At 37.1% G+C, this 20,510-nt stretch overlaps 2 protein-coding genes across 5 annotated transcripts in view; one reads left to right on the forward strand and one right to left on the reverse strand.

Annotated features, from left to right (window-relative positions):
• HtrA2 (HTRA2-related serine protease) lies at nt 1–1,916 on the reverse strand. Its single transcript, XM_017617805.1, has 2 exons — nt 754–1,916; nt 1–371 (listed from the first exon to the last, which is right to left on the reverse strand). Exons 1-2 carry the CDS (start codon nt 1,848–1,850, stop codon nt 206–208), a joined length of 1,263 nt encoding a protein of 420 aa, XP_017473294.1. The 5' UTR covers nt 1,851–1,916; the 3' UTR covers nt 1–205.
• Nucleotides 1,917–2,456: 540 nt separating this feature from the next.
• sp3 (phosphatidylinositide phosphatase spermathreecae) overlaps nt 2,457–20,510 on the forward strand; it is a 96,209-nt gene continuing 78,155 nt past the window's right edge. Inside the window, exons 1-15 of one of the 4 annotated variants that reach the window (XM_017617799.1) lie at nt 2,457–2,697; nt 5,829–6,057; nt 6,137–6,554; nt 6,774–6,895; nt 6,981–7,153; nt 7,212–7,404; nt 7,478–7,805; nt 7,867–7,937; nt 8,350–8,565; nt 8,872–9,108; nt 9,188–9,504; nt 9,609–9,739; nt 9,795–10,462; nt 11,021–11,195; nt 11,261–12,431. In XM_017617799.1, coding sequence (XP_017473288.1) covers nt 2,601–2,697; nt 5,829–6,057; nt 6,137–6,554; nt 6,774–6,895; nt 6,981–7,153; nt 7,212–7,404; nt 7,478–7,805; nt 7,867–7,937; nt 8,350–8,565; nt 8,872–9,108; nt 9,188–9,504; nt 9,609–9,739; nt 9,795–10,462; nt 11,021–11,195; nt 11,261–11,389 — 3,504 coding nt within the window. In that variant the 5' untranslated portion in view covers nt 2,457–2,600 and the 3' untranslated portion in view covers nt 11,390–12,431. Of the gene's footprint in view, nt 2,698–5,828; nt 6,058–6,136; nt 6,555–6,773; nt 6,896–6,980; nt 7,154–7,211; nt 7,405–7,477; nt 7,806–7,866; nt 7,938–8,349; nt 8,669–8,871; nt 9,109–9,187; nt 9,505–9,608; nt 9,740–9,794; nt 10,463–11,020; nt 11,196–11,260; nt 12,432–20,510 lie in introns of those variants that run through there. The other 3 variants (XM_017617797.1, XR_001847727.1, XM_017617798.1) reach the window with 3 other exon arrangements.

Here is a 20,510-nt window from a genome sequence, read left to right on the forward strand (position 1 = left end):
AAGTTTGGCTGTTTTCTTACATGAAATGCTTCCTTAAATTAAATTTTTTTGTTATATGTATCTAATATCAACTAATTCTTACGGCGGCTTTTTAGCAGCTGGCTTTCTGTAGGCAGTGCGGCTAAACTTTGAAGGTTTTTTCATACCAGAACATTGCAAAATTCTTTTGCGGTAAAGTGCAACAGTGTCTTATACTAAACCGTTCTTAAGGATCTTCAGGCACAATCTTTACGGTCATTTTCTTCATACCACGGAAAATGGTTATATCGAGCGATTTTGTTTTATCAGCTAGAGCTTCATAAACATCTGACGAGTTCTTGATGTCCTTGTCATTTATTTTCGTAACAATATCACCAGGATAGAGACCGCCACTGAATATAAAAGGAATAACTATTTAGTCATATCGTGCCTTGACATTTGAAAGAACAACTTAAGTGTGTCTTTAACGGACAAACGAAATAGCATATGTCGACCAAACCTATTAATATATGAAGAATACAGAAGCTACTCGAAACCACTTCGAGTTACTCATACGCGTTCCACAAGTAAGTTTTAGAGTTTATTTGATATACGCTGACAGTTGAAACTTTGCTCAATTTTTCTACCAAACCTATTAAATTATTTTATCGCCATTCACACCCTTTTAAAATTTTTTTGTTTTCAACAACTGGCATATTTGTACGTTAAAGATAGACTTAAGATGTTCTTGCAAATATCAACAAACGTATATTTATGTATAAAAAAAATACTTACGTATGCGCCGGCGAGCCAATGATTACTTTCCACACAAGCACGCCATGTTGCAGGTCGCTGGGTACATTTTGCGTCCGATTTTTTAGTTCGAAGAGTATGTCGGGAGTTAGTGTCAGCATTGTTATGCCCATATAGCGTTTGGCAGGATAATCCATCCTGCTGACACCTTGTTTGCGTCGTTCTGCAGCTCTTTTAAGAAATAGTTTAACATAGTCAATGGGTATGGCAAAACTAATTCCTGCGGTGACTTTCATTGAGTTAACCCCAATAGCTTCGCCATCTAAGTTCACTAGTGGGCCGCCCGAATTTCCAAATGTAATAGCAGCATCCGTTTGTATATAATTTATATCACGATTTTTTAGCCCCAATTCTTGTGAGGGACGTTGTGTTGAACTAACTACGCCAGCAGTCACTGTGTTACTCAATGCCAATGGACTACCCAGCGCCACAACCCATTCGCCTGAACGCAGTGTAGAACTTTGCCCAAGTGCCATTACTGGCAAATTTTTACAATCGATACGCACTGTGGCCAGATCTGATGTTTGGTCTATATCTTCCACTACGCCAGGAAATATCCGTCCGTCGTTTAGCCTTACCTGTACCATTGTGTGTGGCTTATTGATGACAACATGGGCATTTGTCAATATGAGTCCATCGGAATCGATTATGAATCCAGAGCCATTTGAAGCCGTGACGGGTTTGCCGGTATAGTAATCAAACTGTCGCATGTCCTTTATCTCTATGTACACCACTGACGGTGCGCATGCATGTACAACGTCCGCAAGGAAATTATATTGGTTGCGACGTCCAGACAGTGGGGGCAATGTAAAAGCAGACACATGTGGTATAATAGACTTCCTGTGATCGTATGCTAGGTATGCAGATACTGCAGTAATAGTGGCAATTGGCAGGAAGCTGGATCTGCAAGACTTTCTTCGATAGTCCTGCGAATTTCCTTTATTGTTGTTGTTGTTTTCATCGCCATAGCTTCTTGTTTGCGGTTGTTCGCGAATTGACTGATTAAGTGAGCGCAATAATCCTCGGGTATTTAAAATTTTCAATGAAACATGAAACTTTTTTAAATTATTCAATGCCATCACTGCTGCAAAAATCCGCGTATTACCGATTGTTTTGCATGCATCAGCTGATAGGTCTTCTTCTTATCTGCGTGCAATTCCTAATGGCTGAAGAAAAGTGTTGGATAACGTTATTTTTTATTTAAGCTCTTTGATGTGGCATGTTTTATTTAGGAACGATTTAGGAACGTTCTTTGGTAAATCTAAAAGAAGGGGAAACCAGAGAACGTTAAATATTTATTTAATTTTTATTTTTAAATATTTATTTTAAGTATTTAACGATTTCTGTTTTCCGTATTCAAGGCGAAAATAAAAAATCTGCCGCGGACAGAGTCAAAACGGAGACGAATTCCTGTTGCAAACGTTTCAGATACGGTCAAAATCAGCGCGGCACATTTTCAGAGTAACGAGTTCCCCTTATAAATTTATCTTCTTTGGTAACGTTTGCTTTTAGTAGATTTGCGTTCTTTGGTATTTACGTTCTGGGAAACTTCATTCAGAAAGTTTGTGGGGACCGTAGCTTCACCTCACCCTAATAGATAATGTGGAAAAATTCCACTAGATACGACAGCTCTGGTGCTCAGCTGATATTTGGCATTTCGCCATGTTACTGAATTTCAGCTAACTTCAGTTTCATAGCAATTTTTTCTGGCGTTTCGCTAAAATTTCTGACTGTCTGATTCCAGGAAAACTTCTTTGTTGAAGGGATAAAAGTGAAAATACATAATAATTGAATTAAGAATAGTGTAGTTTAAATTGGGCGTGGTTGAAATGGAAGTGTTCCAGACTGATAATTATTACATTTTCGTGAAACGCGAGAAGAGTTTGTGGTGGCATCGCAAGACATCCGAATTTACAATCAAAGCAGGTAAATATGAACAAATTAGCCTGTAAAGTAGTAAACCAATCAATTATTACTTTATTGATAAGCATACTCGTTTTGGAGGCGTTCCGTGAATAACGCATTGCATTTAGGCTTGGAGTCAATGAATGCGCATTAATGAAACTTCCATTGATTAATATACTTACATATGTATGTGTACATATTACAATTACACGCGAAATCAGGATTTCTTCAATTCGTTTTACCCGTTTATGGCCGTCGCTCCCCCGCATCATTCTGATTATTATTGAGGCGACCTTCAATTCCGCATGCTGCTGTCGCTTATAGCTAGGAAGGCAGGCACTATTGTTTATCTGACTATGCTTTGTTAGGGTTCCCCTTCCATGAACGTAAAACAAGCATTGTGGAGAGGGTGTAAATATACATTTTGCGTTTAGATTGGCTGATTTGAGCGCACGAAAAGTACATTCATTTTTGTCACAATAGAAGTTTTCCAGTCGTTTGTTATTGTATTCATATTTTGCCCCCACCGCAGCGTGCACGTTCAAATGTACTTACTACATATAATAATTATAATTACTTATCTGTTTTAGGAGTAAGGTTGCTGGTCTATGGTTCTACCAGCCAATACAATTACAAAACACTGCTTAATGTCGACACTTGTTTGGATATTGAAAGCTAGTCGTTGGGTATTATTTACATATAATGCTGTGACATCTTTTTCCACATTATGACTCATGTGCATACATATATGACAATTTATTTTGGTTTAAACCCTGAGTTTATTCACCTTTAACTCGGCTACATACTTACTTGCAGGTTTACGAGTGTTAAACAAACGTTGCGCATTACATGTTTACATACATATTTTATATGCACTTTTTGGGAAAAATAAATTGTCAGCATAAAATCCTCTATTTTTAAAAGTTAGTAGATATGTAATCGAAGTATGCTAAAGTAGTTCTTTTCAAAATAAAGCTCCATCTAACCTTTCTACGCGTCCGTGTTGATACGTAGCGCTATTTGCATGTATATTTAATGAATCTTTCATTTCTATCAAAGGCTTCGATAAACATATTGCTTAGTCAAAGTCGAAATCAACTTATGCTGCTTAGCTTCAAGACTGCATAAGGGACAGTTATTATCTTTATAATAAAAATCAAAATTTAACCGCTAAATGTGGACTTTTATTTTCCTCATAAAATTTAACAGTTTTTATTTTTATATTTTTGGGTCAAATTTTTGTTCATGGTTTTGATTAAAATGTTTTTCGATCATATAACTTACTTTACTGTCTACGCGAAATGAATAATTTTATCTAGTATTTTTGTTTTATATTTATACCCAAGAACATGAAAAATAAATAGTTTTTAACCGACTTCTAAAAACAGAATGTTATCAATTTGTGGGAATATAGTGTATACATATATATATATTTTTTTGTGTATGTTACCGCATAACGTTGGACCACGTTAACTGATTTCTATAATTCTTTTTTTAAAGGACAGTTGGTAACTCAGAGGTGGCCCCATACTAATTTGGTTTAGTATCGATCATTGGATCATGAAGAAATCAACAGTACTCTTAAATTTTTATATGAGAGTTGAAGTCGGTTGTTGTTGTTGTTGTAACAGCATACAAATTCCCCAAAGAGATTTTGGGGAGTGTTGCTGGAGTGGTGGCAGTCCTTGGCCAGATATATATCTATCTGGGTCGTTCCGGTTACGTAGACCCGACTGTCGTGGGAACGGTTGAAGTCGGTTTTGTTTTTTGCTTAAAAATTACGTGTTATATAAGAAAATTTATATATGTATATGTTTATGTTATTATAAATTTATGCATTCGCGTAAATTGTAAATGGATAAACCCTTCTAGATGGCATGTAAGAAACACTTTTTTCAGCCCTTCTTGGGTAGGCCTCTTAGAATGGATTTACTTAGGAAGGCCTACCCAAATTATCTTTTGGGATGCTGCATTTCTTTTAGTGCATTTCATGCATGTTCCACTTACCACATTTTGTAGTGTTGACACAGCTACATACATATGTACATACATACATATGAGTCACTTGACCATGACTCTTGACACTCTAGTCTTTGTAATGCGAATCCATAATAGTTAATATTTGCTCTATGGTCTTTTGTCCCAATGCAAATACTTGTGCAGAGGGAAATTTATTTTTCATTTTTTTTTTTTATGTTAGATTTCTGCGTTGGAAGAAAGCCAGAAAACCAACTGGTTCTTGGCACGGGATATACATGCGTACATAATACATACGTACATGCGTAGGGGATAAGCAATATGAAGTGCAAGCACTGTACATTTTTGTCGGAAAGTTGTATCTACTTGCATTTGGGTGCATAAAGGGAACAAGATTTGCAAAAATCGTTATGACCAATTTATGTTCTCCATTAGCCATTATCCACATCTAAGCTACATGCTTTTGCTGCTCGTGGCATATGCATTTAAGTGCTCTTAAGCAAACGAGTATGTGCTAGTGTGCTTTGGTTATCATTCTATACATTGTCCTTGATTCCCTGCAGGCAGGTTAATGGCACAAAAATTGTGCTTTGCCTGTATGGGGTGAGTGAATGTGCTTCTTGTGCAAACTTCTCTCTCCTAAATGTTAAATTTACACTTTAAATATTTACGTAGTAATAACTATACATATAGCAACAACAAAGGTAAACCTCTTTAATTAAAGGCGACAACTGGTTACCGCCTCACAAGCGACTGGTTAAAAAGAAAAATAAATAAACAAATAGGCGTAACATTGAATAAGTAAAATTAACAGCCGTCAAAATTGTAATGAACACGTAGTGATTGTGTTTGTGTATACTGATATAGAATTTTTAAGATTATTATTCGTAGTATGATACATAACAAAATCTGGGCTCGAACCGTAACAGTCTTGAGAGAGCAACTCGTCACATGAAAATACATATTTCGGATTATAACGGTCCTGAACGTAGTGCTCGTCTCGTAATTCGGTACACAATACGAGCAGTACGTTCACGGCTGGTAGTTTAGGTACTGAAAACGCGTTGAAACTACGTCATAAATAACGTGTTTACAAGCTTTTATTTTAAATGTGTTTAAATTTACATATTCCATTTAATTTTATCAGTTAATGAATTTCGCTTTTATCTTCTCAGGTTGGGACCTCTCTTCTGTGGATGATATTGAATGTATTGGTATTTCACATGGCATTGTGGGCGTTATTAGTTTGCCAAATGTATACGAACCGCATTTGGTGATAGTGAAGGAAGCTACACCCGTTGGCGTTCTTCATGCACCCAGTCTTGTGTATAAAATCAAATCGATTTGCATATTAAGCGCTGATGAACCAGATACAGTATTAACTTCCTGCACCCGGCACTCGAGGCAAGTAATTAAGGGACATATTATTCTTACTAAATCAGAAAATAGTTAAAACTTTTCAAAATTTCATCTTTTTTTACAGGAGCGCCAACAGCACACCCACACATTCACCCTCGTCGAATGCTTCTACTACAAGCAGCACCGGCAACACCCCTGTCGCCAAGACAAAACTTTTTGAGGGTGCTCAACTAATGAATAAAACTTGGGGTGCTGTCAAAATTGCCGGCAGCACTATTAAGAATACCACCCAGCAAGCCGCCGCGTTGGCTTCCAATCAAATGAAGTCTTCTGTGGGCATACGTGATCCGTTGCGCATTGCGAAGCGCATTACAGAGGAGCTGCATAAGATTTTTGATGAAACGGATAGCTTTTACTTTAGTTTCGACAGCGACATCACCAACAATTTGCAGCGGCAGAGTGGTGCTGGCGACCAAAAACGGCAATACGATGAGCGTTTCTTTTGGAATATGCATATGATTGCCGATATTTTGAAACTTAAAGTAAGCTTGTTTTTTTATTGTTGATGCTTCCGACCGGGCAGGAGTATGATCTTTTTTGGATCGAATTTCGGAGATCCCATTTAAATTTTGGTATGTCTTCAGACCAAAATTGACAAGGAATGATGGAAATTCGTTCCAAAGTATATAAACTTTCCTAGTTGGCATCCGTTCATTACTGCATTAATAATATGTAAATGCTTGAAATTTTCTTTGTTGTAGGACAATACGTGGGTATTGCCGATTATACAAGGATTCGTGCAAGTCGAACCTTGCGTGATAGGTAATGAATGCTTAACATTGGCGCTAGTGTCGCGCCGGTCACGATATCGCGCGGGCACGAGGTAAGTGTTTAGATGTTGGCTCCTACTTGAGTTGAGTGTAATAAAGCTGTAAGATATTTTTCTTTTTTTCCTTTTTTGTTTGCAGATATAAGCGAAGGGGCGTAGATGAACAGGGCGATTGCGCTAATTACGTTGAAACCGAGCAAATATTGTCATTTCGTCATCATCACTTGAGTTTTACGCAAATTCGCGGTTCGGTACCAGTCTATTGGAGTCAACCCGGCTATAAATACAGGCCACCACCACGCCTGGACAGGGGTAAGCGGCAAGTGTGATTGTTTGAAAATATCAACTCCATTCGTCTATCTCGTTACAGGCGAGCAAGAAACGCAGGAGGCATTCGAACTACATTTTACCAAAGAAATATCGCTATACGATGGTGTTTGTATTGTCAATTTGGTCGAGCAAAGCGGCAAGGAGAAACTTATTGGTGATGCTTATGCAAGACATGTGATAAAATACAATAATGATCGCTTAATATATGTTACTTTCGATTTCCATGATTACTGGTGAGTAGCTGCACATCTAATGAGCCTCGTATTATTCCTGATTAATATATATATTTTTTTCTATCAATTGCAGTCGCGGTATGCGTTTTGAAAATGTTTCCGCACTTATTGAAGCGCTTGCACCCGAAGCAGGCGCTATGGGTTTTCATTGGCGTGATCAGCGTGGTGTTATATGTAATCAAAAATCAGTATTTCGTGTTAATTGTATGGACTGCTTGGATCGCACAAATGTCGTAGAGACAGCAATAGGCAAGGCTGTGCTGGAATCACAGCTAGTTAAATTGGGTTTATCACCACCATACTCACCCATTCCAGAGCAATTGAAATCGCCGTTTATGATATTGTGGGCAAACAATGGCGATATAATTAGTCGACAGTATGCGGGCACAAATGCGCTGAAGGTTTTAGAAAATATTTTCCGTCCTTGATATTTTATTAAATTTTATTTTCTTGTGTTTACAGGGCGATTATACGCGAACCGGTGAACGCAAGATAAGCGGTATGATGAAAGACGGCATGAATTCAGCAAATCGGTCAGTTAAGTTTTTTGTTTGTTATGCCTTTTAAATTTAAGATTCCCGTAATAAGTTGCTAGTATTACTTTGCAGTTTGTTTTTAGTTTAAGTAATTTACGGGCGCAACTTGGAACTTTTTATTTGTAATTTATGCTGTTTGCCATCTGCCAACTCGAGTACCATAACACTTGCTCTCTGTTCTCTCTCTCTATCTCTTAAAAAAAATGTGTCGCACTCTGTCACAGTTATGTGTTTTTTTTTGTTTTTTTTTCATTATGTTGTTTTAATTCAATTTCTTAGTAACAGTTTGTGCATTTTTAACACACTTCTCTACTTTAAACAAAGAAATCGTTACACTAAGCCAATATAAAAAACAACAACTCAGTGCGTAATTTCTAAACAAATATCTTTAAACATTCGCTCTTCGTAGTTTCCTCATACAAAATTTCGCTGATTCCTTCCGGCAATGCATAATTGATTTAATGCAAGGCAAGCTGGTCGAGGCCAATCAATTGAAAGAGGATGAAGTTATGAAGACAATACTACACATTCTCTGCCCGTCTACACCGGCGCCTACACGCGGTTACTATCACGCCGGTGTGCTCGGTCCGGAATTACATTTTTTGGAAAATATCGTAAACGCAAGGTGCGCCGCTCGCGATAAGCCACTAAAGAAGTCGAAAACTCGCTCTTTATTTAACTTTGTTGCTCCTTTTGTTTCCATTGTCTTACTACTATCGTTTGAAAAGGTATTTTTGTTTTGATTTTTATTTGGAGTTTGGTTTACTGCCTTTCCATTTTTATATTTTTTGGTTATAATTTTAAAGCACAAATTCACCCCTTGATTGCATGCGCTTTGTATTCGATTTTTCCTCTTTTTGCCCGCATACACTTTACACACTTACCTTACTCATTTGTAAAATGCTTTTTATTACTTGTGATTGAATTTCAGTTATTATCTCGCGCGTTTTAAAGATTCTTATCGTCAAGCCACCATCGATCTTATGCTCGGAAATCAAGTTTCTGCAGAGTCACTGAACGCGTTGGGCGGACAGGCGGCACCCGATGAAACAGATGCATTGGAAAGTGCCGAACAAGCCAAGCTGTTGGTGGAGGATTGTCGGCGCTTGCTGCTAGGTTCAGCACAATATCCAGTGGGCTCATGGGGCTTCATCGATGCCGATCCGACGTGAGTACATATATATTAATAAAATCTTTGTACATATTTTTTTATTTTGGTTTGCTAATATTGGAACTCTTACCCCTAGTACGGGTGATCTTAATGAAACGGACGTTGACACGGTTCTGCTGCTCACAGACGATTGCTACATTGTTGCCGAATATGACTCACATTTGGATAAAATTGTACGTTTCGAAAAGGTTCAGTTGCAAAATATTACGCTGATCGAGTTAGGCATGTATCAGCAGACCAAATTGTTTCAAGGCTCAGCGCCAGCGCTGCTCTGCTTGCGCCTGAACTACAGTGTGGAAGGTGTGGACGGCTATTTCCATATGTTTCGTTCGGCCAACATACGCTTCTTCAATAATATGGTTTATGTGATCAAGACACAGGAGGAAGTTATGGGTAAGAATGATAGGCCAGATTAGCAAGACTTACACACACAGATTTATTTTATGAAAATACTTGAACTTTCATTTACCTAATTCGGCTCTTTTTACTGTTTACAGAATCTCTCATGGCCATCGTTGAGATGTTTCGCATAGCATTAGATAATATCGGCAAAACCGATGTACGCTACATCACCGGCGGCGTATTGCAGCGGCGCAAAAGTAGAAATCCATTGCTTGACGTACCAAAGGCAAGTGTATTACAATACCCCCTTCTAACACACATAACATTATCATATATTTTAGGGTATGCCGCGAAATCTCTCCGAATCCCAACTCGTGCAATTTAGTTCAAAAGCAATATCTAATGTTGCTGGCCAATTCTCCAAATTGGGACAGTCTCTCAATCCAAATAAAAATAAAAATTCCAATATAAATTCAAACGCACAAAAGCAAACGAATGAATTAGCCAAAATAAACCCACAGGTTATGCGGCAATCACAAACATCAATCGATCAAGCGGTGGAAGCTGAAAAAGCAGTGTTTTCGGTTGGACGAGCCCAAAGCAATTCACATAGTAGTACCGATACCGATGAGAATGACAGCAGCATTTATGAGCCCGAACTGGATTCGGATGTAGACTTGGCAATCGCCGCAACCAACGCAGCAGCTGGAAAGTCAGGATTCAATGAAAATGACTTCTTGCCTTCCGTTGGTATTGTAATGGGCAACACGCAAGATGGCGAACAACCTTCAGCAGAAAATATGGATTGTTTAATGCAAAAAGATAGCATGGCTAAAAATAGTGAAGATGTTTATACTATTTCAATATCGTCGGTTACCGACCATGTCACAATGCCCTCCGGGCTGCTAGAGAACGCACCACCTGTACGACCGATTACGCCAAATCCGCAAATATGCGTACAAGCCGACGGTGACGAACAGCAGCACGATGGACCAGCAGAGCGTACCAGGTCGGTATTTTATTGTTGATGAGCATGAATATTACCATTGTTGGTGGCTAGATGGAAGCTTTGAGTTGGTATATGTATATTTGTATAATCATATCTTTGTAATTTTTTTTTATAAGAACGTTTCTTGCCTTTAGTGCTAAGACAACACATTTAGCAGCTAAATTTATTGTTGTAATCGAATCTCGAAGTCTGTTGTAGTTATCCTATGTATAATCGTTTATGTATGGTTATATACATATGTGTATTCATTGATTGCTCAATTTGCAAAGGGAATATGATATCGTTTAGTACTATTCTTGGTTTTATTTAGAAAAAAAAATACCTAATTTAGATATATCCTAAAATAATTTAGGCTTTGGCATGAATTATATGTACACCATGGCTTTACTCATTAAGTAAAACAATTGCGATTTGTGCCTTATGAACCATTGTAGCAATCACATAAATATTTTGCAAACAATCTTTGCTCATTAAAGATGTTATAAAAGACAAACATTAAAGATATCAAATGAAATAAAGATTACAACCTGCAATATTCATTTGATTTCATACAAACAGTGAAGCAGCCATAGAACTCAACCTGCCACTAGGTAGTGCGCCAAGTGATACTATTAAATTAAAACAATTGGCGAGTCCCTTATCGCGGACAATGGTGGTGAGTCCTTTATCGAAATTGGCAAAAGGTATGCAAAATATTGGCTTAAATCTCGATCCACGTAAGATAGCAACGAAGGTTTGTAGTGTCGCTATATTGTTGATGAACTGAAAATTTTAAATACTCGTATTGTTTCTTTGCAGACAGGCGTACTATCCCCGACAAACGCATCAGCAGATAACACACCGCCATCGGAAAGGCAAAGTAATCGTGCGCAGCTTGAAGAACTTTGGGCAGAGCACCAATGCAAGACCAGGCTGATTGCTTTGTAAAGAGAATCGCGAATAAAAAGGGATTTATTTTAAGTTGTTTAAGAAAACCATAAAGAGGAAGAAGAAAAAGGGAAATATTTTTATTAAATAGAAAATCGTGTACTAACATAAAACACATCCTACTCAAATCAAGCAAAACTCCTCCTAATAACATTTAACACAGAATAGCTTTTGAAATGGACCAATTGTGCGATATGATTGTAGGTTATTTGGCCAGCGTTTTTGCAAGAAATATTATTGTTTGAGGAATTTTATAGTAGTCAAGCATATTTATATAGATTTTTATGCATGACATTTCTTTATGTTTCCATAATAGCCGTAGTAGCCAAACTAAATGTTTGCAAAAAAAAGTAGAGAACTATCCGCAAACGAATTGGGTATAACCAGAATAACCCGCGTTTAGTTTTCCCCATGAAGTAAGATGGAGCAACAGGCAGCCGCACTAACTGCTACATTTTGCCACACATATTATAAAAGCCATTAATTCGGTTGCCTTTAATGATTTAATTATTATTTAAAATTGGTACTCTGGTTTTCATGGCCTCATATGCAAATAAATATTTATGTGATTGCGCACTTGTTGCGTTCGTTTCGTAGTAAGCGTTGTCGCGTTAAACATAATTACTTAAAAGATAAACCACTTTTTTAATTTGTAAATATAATTTTGATTTGTCATTGTCCATATTTTGCTTAGAAAATGTATTATCTTCAGTTCAGTTGTGTAAAAACAACGAGATTCCATCGCGAACTTGTATTTAAATGAAAACTTAAAAAAGATTACTAAAAAAAGCAAAACTAACCACTCATATACTACCGCTGTAAAACTATCGACGGCACTATCGATAGTATCGATGGTTTGCGACTATCGAAAACATCAATGGTTTTGTAAACACTATCAATAGTTTTCACTCATACATGCATTATGCAGTAACATACATATTTCGGAACGCAGATGCTGCTTGAATCCAAAACTCGTTGATAAACTTTTGTTCCTTAACAAAAATATCGACATACTTATTTTAGCAATTCTGATCTCATTTTCAATAAAAATTGTTATGTTTAATTTTTGGACTTTTTTAATCAAAACTATCGATAGTGTCGACATTTTCGATAGTATCGATACTATCGATGGTTGTGACTATCGACTATCGATAGTTTTCCAGCTCTATCATATACCGGTAATTGCGTGTGTAACGTATACGCCCCGCAGCGCCATACGCTGTCATCTAAAATGTTCAGTCGCACGCCTTAACTTAAAAGCCATATTATTTAAAGTAATTGAATATTGACGTTTAAGATTTTTACTCAGTATTCCTTATGCACATATATTATTTTCTTCGTATATATGTATACAAATTTTATAATGAATTTCGAGTGCACCAATAAAAATTGTAAAAATGGAATTCTAGTTTCTCAAGTCATAGTCATCTTTTACTCCATGTCATTTTTTTTCATTTGGCGAGCCACTAGTTTTATTACACTAGATTCGCTCATTTTGGCAAGTAGAACATTTTCATCGTTAAATTGTAAGATTTTGAGTTACGTAAATTATTAATATTAAAAAAAAAAATCGTAAAATTTCAAAAATTACAAAATAGTTGCAACAGATATATACGGCATGCTGCCATTTTTTTAATTTCGTGGTGCACGTTTGAAACTTCACAGATATTTTATATTTTATGCTAACGTCAATTGCCTAATATAAAGTTATTAAAAAAATAAAACAATTATGATTTTTTGGAGTGATTAAAAAAATTGGTAATTTTGGTACTTTTTCGTCTAAATAAACGTTTTACGGCTAAAATTGTACGAATACTTGATTTATTTTTTATTCTACTTGTTTCTGTCGAACTCCATTGATTGAAATAAATGCAAGAAGAATGTTTTAGCGTTTTTTTTTGTGCCGAAAGAAGTGTACATACATATGTACATATATTGCATTATTCATATTTTGTATTTCTGCTCGTAGATATGCATGCATGTATATTGCGTTTACATTTGTTAATAAATCTATTCTTTTGTAATTAAATTACATAAAATTTTAAATGGGTACATAGTTAGTTTTTTTTTTTGTAATTATGTGTTCTCTGCAACTTACAGTATTTTAAAAATTTGGCGATATTTTAGTAAAATGTATGTTGAGTAAATAAATTTGCAATAAAGAATTCTGATTAATAAAAATATTTTTTAATTTTTATTTATTTGTTAAGTTTTTTGTTTTTTTTTTACTTAACATAAGGTAATATTATTTTTAATTTTTTAATTGATTACTCAATCTACAAGTTAATTGTCATTCCCTTGAATCAGTTTCATCATACATATTTTATCTATTCTCGAATAGAAATTAGAAGTTCTACTTTCCCATACGAATACCCAAAAAGGATTTCCCTCTCAATTTGACAGCGAATTTCATAGAAAAATTTGTGATATGTATTGCTAAGCGTGAGGGCATTTTAACTTTTTTGGGGATTCCAAGAAATGGCAAGTCGCCTTAAAAATTAACAACAGTCGATAAAATCAATTTGGTTTTCAAAAACGCTTTAACATTAAAAATATGTACATACATATGTAATGATAATCAGCCTCATTGCGTAAGTCGAAAAATAGGCTAAATTGTACGACTCGACAACATTGGCATTGTCTACTGTCGTGCTGAAATAAGTAAATGACGAAAATCGCCGAAAATTATGCAGTGCTGCCAATAACATGAAATTTCCGATACGATTCAACTCTCGAAAAACGACTTGCGTTCGACACGACTCTCGCAATGAGGCCGAATACGTCGCTTACGATAATATCGTAATGAGGCGTCGATATATAAAATATTTAAAAAGCATTATTAGTCCACTAATTACTTACATATATATGCATGGAAGTGTATGTAGATGAACGTAGTTTTTAGCTGTGTAGTTTACGTTTTGAGCTGAGCAATTATGAAACAGAGACACTGTGCTTATGATATTTACATATAATAAAATAAAAATTACACAAAAACAATTAATAGAGTACTTTCATAAAATAGCCAACTGCAATAACTGTACACTCCTCACAGCGAAGACTTGCACATACTTACATACAAACACGTAACTAAACAAAAACAATTATTATAACCAAAACGGCACAAAATTATATTTGCTGATATTTACACCAACAAACAAAAAAAAAAAAACGAAAACACTAAAAAGATTGCTGATATTTTATTTGTATACATATACATTTATACGAATAGACATTCACGTTTTTTTTTGTAGGGATAAAAAAAAATTATGCAAATTAATCAACGAATATTATACAAAAAAAATGATAAAAGCTCAATAGCGATTTACTTGCCAATAACTCGTAAAATGTTCGAAAAAAGTAAGCGTTGAATAATTAGCACCTAAATACATACATACTACATAATCCACCGGTTAATGTGAACACATTGAAAATTAAAATAAAGTTGAAGACGAATTAAAATATTTCATTAGTGGAGCAGAGACGGAAGGCAGCTTGAAAGTTGAATTTTCCAAATTTCTTCTATTAAGGAAGAGAGTAGGTTTCCGAAGGTTACTACGAGAATTTCAGGGTTGTTCACCGTCGGTATTGGTCCGTCGTTGATGTGTATACCCAGTTGTAGGCTGAGGTCTTCAGTCCGGGTGGTAAAAAGGGTTGGCTGGGTACTCGTAGCCCTGCACTCTCACAGAGGTGGCGTTAAGTGCTGATAGTACTCTCCTTTGCTTGCAGGCTTCCCTAGCTCCCCGATTTCCACACGCCGGGAATGATGGCATGTTGAGAACCTTGGTGAGGTATGGATATTCCGTCGGAGGGTTTCGAGACTTTCGCCTTCCCTGGACTTCATCGCTGGTAAAAGCAAGTGGCGCTCTTGGTTTTCACAGTTTGTGAAGCCTTCTGGTCACTCGACGTTTGCGATTGTCCACCGTAGGAAGCAGAGTGAATTGAAGCAATTGGCCGGCTGGCTCTAAATCATGCAGGGCCGGGGACAAGTATGACGCAGTGGACGTAGAATCAGACATGCCACAAGACAACACCCCGGACAGCCACGGAATGCCTTCTCATGCCGTCTCAACATCACATCCAGAGTAAGACCCAAATGCTCCCAATTATGACGGCGAATATGCTGTAAGGAGCTTTGGGTTACGACAGCAGGAGAAGAAGCTTCGGTGGAGACGCTCCTACTTCTTTGGGCGTAGTGAGCCCCTCTGAAGTCAGCAGTGCCTATAGAAAGTTACATACTTACTATATGAATTAGCATCCTTAAAACCTTGCTGTCCACTGGACTTGGAAGAACCTCTATTGATAAATTCCAAATTTCCTTGTACGAGACACCCTTCTTTTGATATTTAAATAACTCTTATTTTAAAGCATGTCGCTGGTATGTCCGAACCCTTAATGAGGAAGTCGCCTCTGCCTGTTTGGCTGATGTCCTGAAGAAGGCCAGGGAGACCCCGTCACCGAGTACTATCGTTCAGAGAGATTATTCCACATCTCGTTTATGTGCACCTATGACCCGACTTAAGATAAAGACGATGCGTTTAAAGACCTCTTCCATAGAGAATAGAGAAGAGAACGGGTGGCCGATAGAGGCTATATTTCCGACGGATCCAAGATGGATTAAGGTGTGAGAACGGGCTGGAGTGTACTCTGAATAACTCTCTACGATTACTAAATCTAGGATAATTAAGATATGTAAAATTAGATTGTGTCAGTAGCTCAGCCAACTACCGTCTCTATTGTCTGGATTCCCCGATATAGGAACCTATATAGCAATGAGAAGAATGAGGAATCGGCAAAGGTCAGAGCATGTTTGATAAATCCGAAGCGGTGCTACTATTGAAATAATCCAAAGATAAATTGCTCTGCATTTCCTTAGACCAGGTAGGCAGTTGAACAGAACTGGAAGATATAAGCGAGCACGAAAGAACCGCTGGTACGACGAGGAAGCTGCAAAAAAGCCACCTACAGAGCCACGCTGCGATCGATATTGAACGCTGAAGAGTGAAGCGAGACATATCTTCCGTAATAAAAAGAGAAGCCATGATACGTGACCGCGAGGATCTTGAAATGCCGGCCGATTCCTGTAAGAGAAAACACGGTGACCTAGTGACTGATATGCAGAGATTGCTAAATAAAATATAGAAGAATTATTCTGTGTAGTCGCGCGCCAGAGGGTGCAAAAGTATCTAATATGGTACCCACTTGTGGTAGCAGAGAAAGATTAAGGCCTCATCTGCGTTGGAAAGACCAGTTCGAGAAGGACTTGGCTATATTAGGAATTTTCTAGTGGAATCAGATGGCACAGGTCAAGGCCGGATACAGTTGCAATCAAGAAGAAATTACATATCGACGGCTGAGTTGAAGATCGACCTACTATCTTAGCAGCTGGCCCTAAAACGCCCTGTCTCAGTAAATGGCTGAAGAACACCCTACTTCAAAATTTAGCTGAAGAACGCCCTTTGTCGGCAAATGGTTCGTAAACGCCATATCTCAGATGCCGATATATGGAATTTACATTGAAATAGGGCGTTCCTGAACCATTTGCTGAGTTAGGACGTTCTTCAACAAAATTCTGAATAGATCATTCTTCAACAATGTTCTCGATAGGGCGTTTTCGAACCGGCTGCCGAGATATTTAGGTCAATCTTCCACTCAGCCGTCGAAATTTTTGCTTTTTCTCTCTTTTTGAGAAGATTGTAGCTTCCAGCTTCTTTTTCTATACAACGATGCATCTTATTAGCTTTTAAAAAGTAATTTATTTCGTATCACTCTCATACACAGGAGGAAGAACACACAAAAAAAAAGTTGAGGTGACCAAATGTTACAAGCTCATAAATCCATCATAAATGCAAATATTGACATAAGCAGCTGCTCCATTTTGACCGCAATGCTGTTGACGCAACACTGGGCCACAATTTTCAGTTCATATAGCAATCAGCCAAACAATAGCAACAACAACAAAAACAATAAGTGTCAGTGTCAAATGTTACGACTGTTGATTGCTTGTTTACATAAACGATAAAAAATGCAACCACTCACACACACAGGCGCACAATAAAGTCACACATGCATACAAAAATATTTGGCTCTGTATGAATATGTGGGTGGTTGTGTGTGTGTGTGTGTGTGTTGCAGGACATATGGACCATTCACCATTAACTGGCGAAGATACACAAATCAAAAATCCATTAGCCAACACTGGCGGAAACAATGCCAACTCTGGTGCGTTTGAGTGGCTGCTAATGTATGCGTATGTGTGTGTGCGTTCATGTATGTGCAAAAGCTATTGGCCATCTATTGTCCTGGTGAGTTTTTTTTTCGAACTGTACCATAGTTTATTGAACATTGGGTGGCGCCATGGATGAGAGTTGGGAGGAAGTGTGCCACGCTGTTGATAACAAAACAGTTGCATACACGTGGCCACTTGTGGGTAGCGGTGAGGGTGTATGTACGTGGAGCACAGTTATCGCAGGCTAATGTCCTGTCAATTTTGCTGCCATTGCAGCCACTTTTGTTGCCATCAAATAATTGTTTTGCCATCAACCGATGATCAATCTTCATGCTGACTTACACACTGACATAGGCGGCCGCTAATTTAGTATAAATCGTAGAAATTTTTGCTGAAATTTCTAAAATTGAATGTGGAGGAATCGATTAGTAGAAAGTGTCAGTTTTAAGACAATCAGCTGCAATAACAGATAAGTACATAAGTATATAACCAATTATTTAGGTAAGTGTAGATGTATGTAGATATCAAGCAAATGGTAGATATTTAGAAAAATCCTATATTTTTAAGCGACTTTTAACCAAAAAAGGAGGAGGTTATCAGTTCGTCGGAATATTTATATTTTTAATGTATGTTATCGCATAACTTTGGGACTCAGAGGTGGTCCCATATTAATCTGGTTTAGATCCGATCATTGGACCATGAAATATATATATATATATATTTTATATGAGAATTGAAGTCGGTTTTTTTTATGCTAAAAATTACTTATTAACTAATTAGTTAATCAAATTTTACAGTATGCCGTAGGCATATAACAGCCATTCAGAATATCAGAGTATTTAAACCGCTCAGTGGACTGAGTGGTATACCTGTTGCCAACATCCTAAATGACGAAAACTTGGTCAGACCAAGAGAATGTTGTTCACTTCACTCTAAGCAAACTTGTGTACATATGTAGTTCTGCTGTCAGGACTTGGTAGCAGCCAGGTTGAGGAGGCACGGGTAAATGTAAAACATTCAGTTTTCACTAGGGAGAAGATCATTTGGTCTCTATTGACGTTCACGCTTTATAAACTACCAGCGTCGGATGGCATATCCCCCATACAACTGCAGCAAACATTTTAGTTCTGCATGCCTATATGCAATAATAAAGGGAGTATTAGCTCTTAATCATATCCACAAGAGTTGGAGTTTTTGTCCTGAAATAAACGTCCCGAGAGACGATAAAACATAAAAGTCCCATATAATTGTTATGAGAAGACGAAAATAATTTCCATGGTGAAATAATAGTCTCTCTCGCGCGACGAAAAAACTAAAAGACTCAGAAAATTATTAGGAGAAGACGAAAAAGTTTTTAGTCTAACGAATTCCGTCTCAGTAGACGAAATTTGTGCAGTAATAATTGAACATCAATATTTAATTTAGTTTCTCATAATCGTCAAGAACGAGTCAGACGTGGCAATGCCATGCAATTGTGAAATTTCAGAAAGCAGTTGCATTATCAGTCACATCTTGCATTTGAAGTGTCTTTCGAAAGCCGAAATTTCTGTTAACGCCTTTTGGCTGTTTACACAGCGAATGAATTTCTGGCAATCTTACTCCATACTAAAATGCCACCTTGAGCCGCTTTGCCGGTTGTTTGTAATTTCTCTTCGTAATAATAAACTTAATTTGAACTTTGAAGACCAATTTTTTATTCACAACTAAACAATTAAATTCCGAAAAATAATTAATTAACATCATTTCCGATATTTTATTGAAAATTATGCGTTGCTATTTCTCACAAACTTGCGATAAGCGCCACACGGCTACACTCGATTAGCTAGACAGCACTTGCAGCAGAAATAAAAATTGCTAGTGCAGCACGAGCAAGTTGAAATATATTTTCGAAATCGGTTTTCGCTCTTTCATTTGCAGTCACATCTTGCAACTTTTATTTCTGAAACTGATTTCCGAAATGTAACAGAAAGGTATTTCTGGCTGTTCACACATCGAAATAAAATTTCTCTTTCTCAATTTGACAGCAAATCGCATAGAAAAGTTGTATATATTGCCACATCTGACACGTTCTTTATGGTTTCTGGCAAAACTCATTGCACGCTTTCGCTCGCTTTTCGCTTAACGCCCCTAAACTCTGGCGCAAAATACAAGTATAAGCATTATTTCAGCGTTTACATGATTTATGAGGTTAATATCAAGTTTTTGCGATATAATTTTAGGCGTAGTAGTTAAGACAATAGTCATGCGATGAGTTTAGTTAATTTTAACAAAAAACATACCAAAATCAATCAATGTTCAAAATGTTTATTGTAGTAAAATTAACTTAACTACTTCGATTTCCGTATGCCAACAATGCTACATACAGCCCTAAAAGTCAAAATGAATCACTTAACAGCTCACCTGTGTAGAAAGCCTAAAAGCCGACTACGTTTTATAGCTTTTGCGATGTCCAATCTGATAGGCATTGGCAATGATGCTCCATTTTTATGGCTCGTTTCGACTGATTGGTTGCCATTGCTTTCAAATTCACTTCCGCATCAACACTAATACCAATGCTGATGCCACTTGATTCTCTTGTCTGTCCCACTACACCATCACTGCCTGTTAATCCTCATGGTTACTTTGCTTTAATAATCGTGCATGTAAAGGCACTTCCTCTCCAAAACCTCCTTATGCCGTCGCCTCCGTTTCAGCCAACCATTTAAGTGTGTCTGTGCTAAGACTTGGAAATTGTCTTTTGAATGTTTCAATTACACGCCTTCTTAAGCACAGCATATCCCTTTTTACAAATTGCACAGAAACATGTATATCTATGTATGTACATTAGGGTCGTCAAAAAAAGTAAATTCGGAATTTTAATGCTCTCATTCCCTAGGATTGTTCTATATCGAAAAA

Source organism: Rhagoletis zephyria, unplaced genomic scaffold (genome assembly GCF_001687245.7).
Source record: "Rhagoletis zephyria isolate East Lansing unplaced genomic scaffold, Rhagoletis_zephyria_1.1 Rzeph_scaffold_01497, whole genome shotgun sequence".
Lineage (NCBI taxonomy): Eukaryota > Metazoa > Arthropoda > Insecta > Diptera > Tephritidae > Rhagoletis > Rhagoletis zephyria.